This window comes from Plectropomus leopardus, chromosome 19 (assembly GCF_008729295.1).
Source record: "Plectropomus leopardus isolate mb chromosome 19, YSFRI_Pleo_2.0, whole genome shotgun sequence".
Taxonomy (NCBI): domain Eukaryota; kingdom Metazoa; phylum Chordata; class Actinopteri; order Perciformes; family Serranidae; genus Plectropomus; species Plectropomus leopardus.
Window position 1 is genome coordinate 17,501 of NC_056481.1, and position 12,500 is coordinate 30,000.

Genomic DNA, 12,500 nt, shown 5'->3' on the forward strand with positions numbered 1-12,500 from the left:
GGCCAACAGGAACTTCTCCCCAAACTTCAAGGTAAAACATTTCTGATGCCTTTAGCACTCTGCGTTGCCTCAGTGGCTTAGAGAGGTAAAACAGAACGTTAACAATGAAGCTGATTTCACACCGCCGCACTGTAACCATCCTGACTACCACCATGACAACCACCCTGACAAACGTGACAGTCACCCTGACAACCACCCTGAAAAAACATGACAACCACGCTGACAATTGACAGCCACCCCAACAACGGACAACCAGCCTGAAAACCAACAACCATCCCAACAACGGACAACCACCCCGACAACCGACAACCACCCAGACTACCACCCCGACAACCCTCGAAATGTCCTTAAATCCTCCAGACATCTTGAAATCCTAGAAACGTCCAAAACTCTTAGAAACATATATGGGTCTGCTGTCTGGCCCCTGGTCTCCTGTCATTTAGTATAGTATAGAATAAGTGGCCTCCTGTCAAAGCAGGCTGAGTCTCTTGCTGTAACATGACAACAAATCACTGAATTGACCAAAGATTTTGGACATTTTACCATCTGAAGTTTGGTGGAGGTGTTTCTTCAGGCCCAGAGTTTCATCTTCTTGTCTCTATAAGTTGTAACTTTGAGTATTAAGGCACCAACATGATCAGCTGCACTGTCTGTTTCTCTCCTCAGATGTTTTCAGAAACATGTTTTATTGTTTAACTGTGACATGAGATCTGGTTAGTCGCCAATGCTCCACATCGCCACATGTTTGGGGTCTAACGGCCGGCTTGTTTTTGTCGTCCACTTCAGGTGAAACTGTATTTCACTAAGACGGTAGAGGAAGGAGCGAACTGTGACACAAGCAGCACGTCGGCCTCGGTGACGCCAGACGTCAGCGACAATGAACCGGATCACTACCGCTACTCTGACACGACGGACTCGGACCCGGAGAACGAGCCGTTCGAGGACGACCATCACAATCAGATCACAAAAGTCTGACACACACACACTCACACACACATACAGATATATATGTGTATATATATATATTTAGTATGTTTCCACGCTCATGAACCCCCAGACTGAGACTAGCGTGCTGTTAGTTAACGGGGGAATATAACCGATGGACCACGACTGATCTGTGGGACTCGCTGAGCTCAGATCAGTACATAAGACCCCCCCCCTCCCATCTTCTGCTCAGTGCACAGTTGGACAATCACATGACATGGCGGTCGGAGGTGAGGAGGGCGGGGACAAACGTGTGGGCGGGGCCAGGACGGGCAAACGGACAGCGAATGGACGATAAGACAGATGAATGGACAGACAGGAGATTTTTAAAAAAAGGAGTAAAACTTGAATATAAACAAACTGAAAGACAAGTAGACTTCTTTAGTGACGACACCGAGATGTTTGTTGGATAAATACCCACAATCCCCGTGTCCTTCCTTTCTTCCTTTCTTGCTGACCTGTCGTAGGAAACTTTCTACAGACCAATCTCAGTTTTCCATCTCTTCAATCTTCAGTTTTGTTAAGCTGTTTCTGAGAGTCGGCTCTTCTCTCTGTGTGCGTATATCCAATTATTTCAGCTGAAATGAACAAACTTTTTTTTTTTTTTGTAAAACTCATTTAATTTTTAAGCTCGTGCCAAGTTTTGGAAGGCCAGCAATATTATCTTTGAATTTCAGCTAAGCTAAATCTGCACTTATAATTTGGAAGTTAACATGTAGCACAGTTTCTATCAACTGAAATTTGGACCACTGGAACCCCTTCCCCACCAACATGGAACTGGTTCTTCTCCAGTACCTGCACCTGATCTTGAACAGTTTGGATCATTTCAACCAAAAATAAATTAGTTCAGATCACAAAAAGGTGGTTCTCAGCTGGAACCAAAAAGAAAAAAGTTTTTTCTTGGCCCGAAGTGCAAACAGACATCAGCATGTTTAGAAAAAGAGGACTGAGTCTTGCTCATAATAATCTGCTACGTCTTTTACGTCATTTATACTGTTTGTTCAGGCTTGGTTTTTTGGGGGAGATAAATACAAATACCTATAATAATAGAACAGAAGTTTGCAGGTTAACAGTGTTATCCACGATTTTGCTACTTAACTCTTTTTGCTGATACATCCTTGATTACAGTTGCGCTCAAAACTGATGGAAACTAGTTTGTTAAAAAAGCACCAAAGTTCCTAAACAGAATTACTAAAAAGGGGTTCCAGGGATGCTAATGATAATTATAACCAACCATCGCACCTAAATTCGAAAACTGCTAGTTGAAGTAAGTGGGCCAATTGTAGGTGCAGATTTTTGTATGAAATGTTGTAAGGAGTCAGGTGGGAGAAGACTGAGCCGGATTCGGCCGGTCTGAGTTCGTCAAAGGTCTCACTCTGAATTACGGCGATCTTGACATTGGAAACTACCGAAGAACTCTCCTAGCCCTCCAGACCCAATGTTTCCAGTCGTGAGTCTAAGCTGAACCAGTCTCATTGCTGATCTTCACCAGATTTTGGCGAGTTGTAGCTGGTCAGTACCAGCTTTGGGACGAAGTAGCACACAGAGAGAAGAGCCAGCCCAAAGAAGACAATGAAGAAGAGAAACTTCACAATCTGCTGCAGTTCTGTCAATCATCTACTGTTGAGAACACACGTACAGTACAAACCTACTGTGAACAAATGCTATTACTACTTTTCTGTCTGTCTGTCTTCAGTTTTGCACAAAAGGACTCTCTTCAGCTCCTCAATCAGCTCCTGTAATTACAGAAAATGTATTTTTGTTGTACTCGGACTCTTATATCAAACATTAAGCTAGACAACAAACAAGCTACACACAGTATAACCATTCCGTCAGCCAGATCTGCTCGAAGCTATTCACCTAGGTAGGCTAACGCACCCTGATACAAGCTAAAACAGAAACCTACGACTCCAGAGCGCTTGGTTTTGATTGGCAGATGGAGTTTGCGCATAATATAGGACAGTTTACTGAATATTGATGCACATTTCAAGGCAAGCTTGGTCCATCCAAGGAAGCCTGTTGGGCTCATGTTGTGCTGATTTCTGTCAAGTTGAAAAATTCAGTCCTTTTATAAAGCTGCCATCTTTGAGTTTCTCAGCCTCAGGGGCAGGAGGCCATTATGTGGGTTTGCGATAGACGTCTAAGACGGATAAATTCATGATGGACTCATGAGTATTTTGGCATGATGGGCCAAAAGATGTTGAGAAACCCTGTTCTACCAAGGTTTCAGAAGTTTGTTTGAGCATTTGGCCAGACAGCTTCCAGCAGGTTTAGTGACCACAGTTGGTCTTGAGAGTCAAGAGGTTCGGGCTCTGTTTGTCTTTGGTTTCTGACATTTCAAAAAGGGTGATGCTCTATAACTACTATTACTCTTGTCCATAGACTATTAACCGTTGTACTCGCTTCTACTTCTTGGAGACATTTAAACACTCAAACTCTTGCAAACCCTTAACTTTTAACGCCAGGGATGACAGTTCGAGGATCACACTAGCATTACAGCAGTTTCAAGAATACTGTGTCTGAAATTAACAGAAGTAAATGAACATTAGGGATGCTCCGATTTGTCCTTTTAGATCGTAAACTTGATCACAGCTTTGGTCAGTAGAGGAGACTAAAAATAATTACCAATTTGTTGCTGTTCTATGGGCTCTTACTGAATGTTGGGCTTAACTTTTCATGCAACAAGCTAAAAAAGAATTTTAAACCTTCTTTTAAATGTAAATAGAGTTTTGGATGATTTTTTGTGTGGACGTACAGTCTGCAAAGGAAGCTTCTACGCAAAAATGACCCGACTCAACTTAAAATAACAGCTTCTTCTGATGACGGTGCAGTCAGGAACAGGCAGTGAAAGCATTGTTGGAAGGCTTGTTTGCATCACCCAATCAGGTTTTCTAATCAATAAATCAAGAGACCATGGTCTGAGTAATTTGTGATCAATAGCATCCAATTTGCATCCGTTTGAATGGAGCATCCTTAATGATCATCTTAAGGAATGTCTGCCTCCAGTTTAGGTGTTGGTAAAAGTTTTTGTCCTGTTGTCTGAGTTCCGTCCTAACATTTGGTGCTACTACCTACCTTTGGCTCTGCGTTGGTCCTGTAGTCACTGATTGTTCATCATGGGTGTGGTATCAAGACTCTGGATTGGGTCTTAAATTTTGTGTTGTCAACCCTGCAGGCTTTATTAACAGCTTGGTCACACAGGATGCACTTAAACAAGAAATCCTCAGAGCTTATTCTGAGAAGCAGCAAAACCAGAAGCACAAACATTGTCTCTATAGGACCCTCTAGAAGATGCTCAGATAAAATGTAGTTCCCAACCACCAATTCCATCTTCACATCAGAAGTGCACCTGAACTTGAAGGGTCAACGGCACAATGTGGGACACTGAAAGGCCAATGGCGATAACATAGAGCATGATTGGTAACAGTCATGATATCCAAGATGTGCCAATGACCGGGGTTGATCCTGACACAGCAGTGGACGAAGGGACTCCTCCAGGGCTCATATTGGACTGATCACGGTGTCCAGAGGGCACTTGTCAATTCTAGTCTTGACACTCTGAGCTAGAAGCTGATAACTGAGGTGAAGGTAGAACACACTGAACAGGAGCGACAATCCGAAACTACAACTCCAATGTCCTGTATTGCAAAACTAAAGAAGAAAACCCCATTTGACTTTTCATCTGATTGGAAAGCAAGTAAACGGCCCCAGAGACATGGAGTGTTTCTGCTCCTTTAGTTTTTCAAAGTGAGGTTTACTGAGTGGATAAACGAAGCTCAGACCTCTTTAATCCGATCATTTCTCTGGTAGGACAAACAATCGAGTCTCTCAGATCTTTTTGGGCATGAGTGAGATGTGGAATGGCATCTTCCAGAGCAAGAAAAACATCCACAACAAGAACAAGCGTAGATGAGATGTTTACACAGTAGCACATGTCTTTGTAAGTTGACTTTCTTTCTGTGCCAAAGGATGAGAAACCAAAAGGACGTTCTGGTCATCAGACTGTAAACACCTGGGTCCTTGAGGTCATTAAACAAGTAGAAAAATGTGCTGGCTGCTGATGAAATTGTGTCCTGTGTGATTACGCCTTGGTAGTTGAAGCCTCTTTTAGCCTTGAGCTCTCAGAAAACCAGTGTATTTGAACAACCACTATCGGTCCTGTAGTTCATCTCGTTGGGTTTAAGGTGCTAGGCAAAGCTAGCCGAGGCTGACGCTGAGCCTGTTGTCCATCTGTGGTGCTCTCTACCAGCCACGAGTGTTCGTCCAGTCGTGATCTGTGACGCCAAGCAGCTCTGTCGTCACTGTGGCGATCTGTCCACAGGCTCCGTTTGTGTATTTTACAGCAACAACACACTTCCTGTCTTGAGTCTTGTTAGGTGCTGTCAAGTCTGGCCTCACTTCCTGTCGTCTACCCGTTCAGACATGACTCGTGTATAGATTTGTTCAGGAGAGGAGCTTAAAACTACAATTACTGCAAACTGGTGTGGACTCCAAAACTGAAATACATTGTCCACAAGAACTGTTCGGCACCAAACGCAATAACAGTTATTCCATTTTTCTGGGCTTTAAACAAACCAAACTTAACATTTTTTTAGGATGCTGTTGGCGATGCAGTCACTTTACCCTTGATGCAAATTTTGGTTTAGAAAGTATTTGTTTTAGAAAAGTGTAGGTAAATGTTGTGGTAATCTTGGAGTTGATGCCTGACCTCATGCGGCAAACAAGCTGATTAGTTAAAACAATTGGGAGGCAGTCTTGAAAATACAAAGAAAAAACTCGCAAATAAGTAAAAGCACAAAGCCACATGAATGACCCCAAACAACAGTTTCCATGTTCCAGCCTCAAGCTTAAGTACATCCAAAATACGACCAACAGCCGATTAAAAGAGTATGAAAATAGGCAGGTTTCCATTAACCCTCAAATTGCACAAATTGAAATTGCGAATATAAAATATGTCTAATGGAAACACCTGAATTTCGAAAAAAACTCCCTTTTATCGCAAAAAAAAATTCTGCGGGCCTGAGGTGGTATTTCAGTTGATTGTAAAAAGCCATATATGTCCAAACTGCAGTGGGAAGCCTTTGTAGTCTTTTCTAAGTCAGATGATGTTATGAGGTCACGTGATGCTATGGCTATGTGCCTGTCAGTAGGAAGTGACTCCCTCATGATACGGCAGGAGCTGAAAGAGCTACTCTAATGACCTTGGATTGGAAATAATGACGGCTAGTGCGGTGGCTGCAATAGAAATAAAGCTGCTGATGTTTTAAACATCCATTGCCATGGTTACTGGGATGTTATCACCAGAGGAGAAGCAGCAAAACATCACTCAGTGGAAACACAGCCAGCTCAACATTGAGTTTTATCCACATTTCCAAAATATTACTTGAATTTTGCACAAATCTGTGATGGAAACCCGCCTACAGGCTCAACAAAAGTGTGACTAATATACATCTATGTTTTCGTACCTCCTGCTGAGCGCTGCACGCACCGGCATGCTCTGACGGGTTTCAGGTGCTTGAGGCCAGGCAGGTGCTGTCCACGTCTCTGACTGCTTCAGGTGCTCGATATCGATATTTCCTTTTTGACCATTTTACAGTTGTGGGTCGCAGACAACACCTTCCAGTCCAGCTGTGTCGAGTCCATCTGGGAGATTTGTACAGATGTTAACAGAAATCAGTGGTGACTTTCTCCTCATTTTTTAAATTTTAGCAAATTTGCAGAAGTCATTAGGTATAACAAAAACTATACCTACCCTTCCTTCCCTGGTGTGTTCTGACGGATGTTCAGGGTTCTTGCACCGATCCAGAACGTCTTGAGAGAAAACAGGAGTGACGAACACTTTGAGAAGTGACCCGAACCTTCAGGCCCTGACACACCAAGGTTAATGTTTGACTGTCACTGAGCGTCCGCTGCCCGAGGCTTTGCAGCGTATCCCGCACCTTTGGCCCTCATCAGCGGTTGTTGGCTTTTTTGACTGACATCAGTCTGATTGACAGTTAGTGCAAAGAGAAACTTCAGTGAGGAAAATAAACAAGTGCCTCTTCTTGTTTCTCTTTTTGATTGACAGTTACAGACGACCGCTGTCTGCTGGTCTGAAGAGTTTTCTCCTCTCGCAGAGGTAGCGAGCGTACCTGCTTGTTTGCAGTCAGTTGTAGACTTTGCGGTGTGTTCAGGTAAAGCTTTTTGGCCAAGATTTCACCACTAGTTCTCTAATGTGTCCAGGACTTAAAAGTTTAGTGTTTCAGATTAGTGGCTTTGGCTTTAAAAGCGAAACCCATCACGTTTCCGTTGAAGTCAAAGACGTCTGAATCAGTTCAGGAACTTTGAACTCTGGATTAACTTTTAACGCCTGCAGTTAAAACCGAAGACTTCAGTCAAACTCCAGTGATTCCTTCAGAGAAACAGGTCATTAGTTTTGCGTTTTAGCCGACCAGACGACGCTTCAGTTCTTTTCTGTTTACATCACCAAACCTGCCAAAATGAAGCTGTTTAATTTTTTTAAAATTTTTGTTTGTTTGTTGGTTAGCTCGGAGTCAACACGGTAAACATGTTCTCTCTACTTTTTTGCCTTAAGGTGCAGTCACACGAGTCAACCGTCCAGCAAACACCGCCCTGCGCTCAGACTCGATGGTGGCATGTTGTACAAAACGCTGATGTATTCGTGTTTCTGTTGGCTAAATGAGAAAATCCACCTGCGACCTCGCCATCAGAACAGGTGTTTGTTTGGCTTTTATTGAGGTGAACGAGAGGCGCAGCGAGTGTTCGTAGGACGGAGTTTCTTGTGATTGCACCTTTACTTGTATTCAGCAACAGTTTTCTGCTCCTCTACAGTTTTTTACAGTTTCTCTGCATCTCAAACTTTTATTTAAACTCGGCGTTTCAGTTCCAGCTGGACCTTTGTCCGTTAAAAACATTGTCTGAGCAGCAGATTGTTTCAATTTGGTGTTTTTTCTTTCAAACTAAACTTGGACAGATTTGGTTTCGTAAACTCATCCGTCATCACTTCATCAGAAACTGTCGGAGCAGAACTTTGTTGTTCACATTTCAGCTCAGCGGTCCACAGCGTTTCTGTTCATGATGATGATTGTTGTTTTTATTTGTCTCGTTTTGATTTTGTCAACAAACAAACAAACAGAAACTCTTCATAACTTCCGGCCTGAAGACATTTCATGTTAAACTGACCCCCCCTTCCCCACTCCTCATTTTATAAAGAAAATAAAAACACTGTAAAGGTGAATAAACTATTTATAAACAGCTGCTGTCGTCTGTGGATATTTTAAGAACTACAAATCCCAGGAGTCTCAAGGTGTTTCAGCCCCCCACAATGCTCTCTTCAAAGTCACAAAAATACATATTATAATAACAGGGACTGAACGTTATCAAGCCTTTTTTTCTTAAGAAATAATTGACTTTTTTTTTTGTTTTGTTTAAAATTGTTTGGTGAGTTTTAAAAAAAATGTTTTGGCTATTTTTTCCCTTGAAAATTTTTGGGAAAATTCTTTTCTTTTTTTTAAAGAAAACTGACAATTATTTTATCTTTAAACTTTTTTGGTGAATCACCAAAATTACACCAAATATCAGCCAGAAACTGTGAAATCAGAAAATCACACAAACCATATGTTGTTGTACAGGTTTGTGAAACAAAACCAAGACTCAAGGACTTTTCCAAAACTTTCAGGCTATATTCATATAGCATTTGCAGGCCTTGAAATTGCCATTTGCAAATTCCATGACTTTTCCAGGTTTTTCATAACTGTGGTTTAAGTACTTTGACTGCAGGTATTTGTATATTTAAAACAACATATCTGACAAATTAAAATGTTGACTGAAGACGTTTAGACAAAACTTGATTCAAATAAATCTTAATTTAAACTCATTTTCTGTACGAAGATGTTCTGTGAAACTGTGTGAGAGAGATCTACCAGTGACTTGGCAGAAATGATAATCGCTTCCCCCACAATGCACTGCAGCGGCACTACTCCAAACGACTGGAGAACAGGCGAGGAAAAATTAGGTCACACACACACACACACACACACACACACACACACACACACACACACACACACACACACACACACACACACACTGAGCCTTGTGGGCACCAAACCATAACTAATTCCGTCTTATCTGCTTCTATAAAAAGATCAAAGAAAGTGTAAAGCAGCGGAGAAACCGTTGTCACTTTATTCATCAAATATATAAACTCGGCGCACACACACACACACACACACACACACACACAGGTGAAACAAACCGACTTCAGCTCAAACTATCGATCTCTTCAGTTTGTCTGATAATCGTCATAACTGTAATAGTCAACTCAGATCGACTTCAGACTGAGTGAAACCAGAGTTAATACCCCTAACCCGTGTGGTCAAAGATTCAGACTAAATTCATTCACCCTAAATAAACCAGGTTTAAGTTAAACCAGGTTTAATTTAACCCCAGTTACACCAGGCTTACGTTTACCCTCAGTTAAACCAAGTTTAAGTTTAACTCAGTTAAATCAGGTTTACCTTACCCTCAGTTAAACCAGATTTAAGTTAAATCCAATTAAACCAGGTTTACGTTACCCATAGTAAAACCAGGTTTACGTTACCCATAGTTAAACCAGGTTTACGTTACCCTCAGTTAAGCCAGGTTTAAATTTAACTCAGGTAAACCAGGTTTACCTTACCCTCTGTTAAACCAGGTTGAAGTTAAACTCAGTTAAACCAGGTTTAAGTTAAACCAGGTTTACATTACCCACAGTTAAACCAGGTTTAAGTTAAACCAGGTTTACGTTACCCTCAGTTAAACCAGGTTTAAATTCAACTCACTTGAACCAGGTTTACGTTACCCTCAGCTAAGCTAGGTTTAAATTAAACTCAGTTAAACCAGGTTAACATTACCCTCAGTTAAACCAGGCTGAAGGTAAACCCAGTTAAACCAGTTTGAGTTAAACTCAGTTAAACTGGGTTTAAGGTGACCCTCAGTAAACCAGGTTTCAGTTAACCACAATTAAACCTGATTGGAGTTAACCTTAGTTGAACCTGGTTTAAGTTAACCTCACCTAAACCAGGTTTAAGTTGACCTCAGTTAAGCTAGGTTTAAGTTGATCTCAGTTAAGCAAGGTTGAAGTTAACCTCAGTTAAACAAGGCTTAAGTTAAGTTTGGTTAAACCTGGTTTAAGGTGACCCTCAGTAAACCAGGTTAAAGTTATTCCTCTATTAAACCAAGATTACATTATTCCTCCATTAAATCAGGTTTAAATTATATCGGCATTAAAACAGAATGGAGTTAATCCTCCAGTAAACCAGGATTAAGTTATTCCTCCATTATGTAGGGTTTAAGATAATCATCTGTTAAACCAGGATTACGTTATTCCTCCATTAACTCAGGTTTAAATTATTCCTTCATTAGACCAGGATTGGCTTAATCCTCTGTTAAACCGGGATTAAGTTAACAGTTAAACTGAACTCTGACACGGCTTTGATTTTTTCGTAAACAGAATAATTATTAAACATTCATTTAAAGACAAATCAGTGAAAAACGATCAATAACTGAAACATCGAAATGTTAAAATAATAATAATAATCACTTGGATCAATCACTTCCTGTGATGTCACAGCGAGGCCTTCAGCACACCGAGCACGCTCAGTGCAGACTCCACGCAGCCGTCGAAGTTGGAGTGGACGAAGGCGTCGCCGGCGCAGACGAGCAGCGGGCGCTCGAGGACGGTCATGTGACCCGGACAGTCGGGCACCGAGGTCAGCACCTACAGGAGGGACAACAGGTAAATCAAACGCATCGAGGGGCGTTCGGGGTCAGCAGGGAGTCTGCGGCGTTCACACGCTCACCTGAGAGTACCGCCACTTGTGACACTTGATGCTGATTGGCTGAGGCAGATCAGGAAGCAGCTTGTTGAGTTCCTGTAAGATGATTGGCTGGACATCCTCCTTGTCCCTCTCCAGGTGCTCCAGGCCAAACGGGACGCTGGTGTGGACGACGAGGGAGGGGCCGCGACCGGGAACATCTGAAGACGGGGACAGTCAGGGGACAGAGTGACACTGTGTTTAATCAGACAGACAGATGGACGGATGTACAGGTGAGTGGACAGACAGGAGGACAGACCTGCGTTGCGTTTGCGGGAGTCTGCGGCGATGTAGCAGATGACGGTGTTGTCGGTGACGTATCGAGCGGCCCAGGAGAAACTGAAGACGGCGTCCGGAGGGAAGAAGAGAGCGACGGCGAAACGAGACGAGTACACGACCCCGTCCAACTGCTGCTTCTGCTGGACGGACAGCACTGAGGGACAGAGACAGGGGGACAGAGACAGAGGGACAGAGACAGAGACAGAAGGACAGAGACATGGGGACAGAGACAGAGACAGAAGGACAGAGACAGGGGGACAGAGGCAGAAGGACAGAGACAGAAGGACAGAGACAGAAGGACAGAGACAGGGGGACAGAGACAGAGACAGAAGGACAGAGACAGGGGGATAGAGACAGAGACAGAAGGACAGAGACAGGGGGACAGAGACAGAAGGACAGAGACAGGGGGACAGAGACAGAGACAGAAGGACAGAGACAGGGGGACAGAGACAGGGGGACAGAGACAGGACAGAAGGACAGAGACAGGGGGACAGAGACAGAGACAGAAGGACAGAGACAGGGGGATAGAGACAGAGACAGAAGGACAGAGACAGGGGGACAGAGACAGAGACAGAAGGACAGAGACAGGGGGACAGAGACAGGGGGGACAGAGACAGAGACAGAAGGACAGAGACAGGGGGACAGTGACAGAGACAGAAGGACAGAGACAGGGGGACAGAGACAAGGACAGAGACAGAAGGACAGAGACAGAGGGACAGTTTAGTAAAACCATGACTGAACATGATCCACGTGTAAAATCTGTAAATCTGTAAGTGTCACACAGTAAAAGTACACACTCTGTGTACTGCACATATACACCCTCTGTGTGCAAGTACTCACAGTGTGACTTCCTGTTCTTCTTCACTGATTTCTAAAACGTTTCTGCACAATTTTCATGTTTCACATCCTGCAACACACACACACACACACACACACACACACACACACACACAAACACACACACAAACACACACACTGCATCTAATAATAACTTGTGTGTGTGTGTGTGTGTGTGTGTGTGTGTGTGTAAGCAGGGAGGAAATGGGCGCTGTCCCCTGTCAGCCAATCAGATGAGCTGAAGGTGACATCATCCTCCTCCTCATCATCTAGAGACAGACACACACACACACACACACACACACTCTATATAAATCCAGAACACTCTACAGCTTTTTAAGAAAAGTGTGTAAACCATCGACCAATCAGAGAGCAGGGAAGTATATTGATCCTATGTGTGTGCACGTGTGTGTGTGTGCACGTGTGTGTGTGTGTGAGCGTGTGCATGTGTGTGTGTGTGTGTGAGCGTGTGTGTGTGTATGTGTGTGTGTGTGAGCGTGTGTGTGTGTGTGTGTGTGTGTGTGTATGTGTGTGTGAGTGAGA

At 43.2% G+C, this 12,500-nt stretch overlaps 2 protein-coding genes across 2 annotated transcripts in view; one reads left to right on the plus strand and one right to left on the minus strand.

Moving 5' to 3' along the window:
* LOC121958959 (phosphatidylinositol 3,4,5-trisphosphate 3-phosphatase and dual-specificity protein phosphatase PTEN-like) overlaps nt 1-5,032 on the plus strand; it is a 6,644-nt gene extending 1,612 nt beyond the window's left edge. The window contains exons 5-6 of the mRNA XM_042508146.1: nt 1-31; nt 787-5,032. The exon at nt 1-31 is cut by the window's left edge and continues 248 nt beyond it. Of these exons, the coding sequence (XP_042364080.1) occupies nt 1-31; nt 787-975 (220 nt within the window). The 3' untranslated portion in view covers nt 976-5,032. The remainder of the gene's footprint in view (nt 32-786) is intronic.
* A 4,124-nt stretch (nt 5,033-9,156) lies between these two features.
* rnls (renalase, FAD-dependent amine oxidase) overlaps nt 9,157-12,500 on the minus strand; it is a 7,255-nt gene continuing 3,911 nt past the window's right edge. Inside the window, exons 4-6 of the mRNA XM_042508147.1 lie at nt 11,101-11,274; nt 10,827-11,002; nt 9,157-10,744 (exon numbers count right to left, since the gene is read on the minus strand). Coding sequence (XP_042364081.1) covers nt 10,592-10,744; nt 10,827-11,002; nt 11,101-11,274 — 503 coding nt within the window. The 3' untranslated portion in view covers nt 9,157-10,591. The remainder of the gene's footprint in view (nt 10,745-10,826; nt 11,003-11,100; nt 11,275-12,500) is intronic.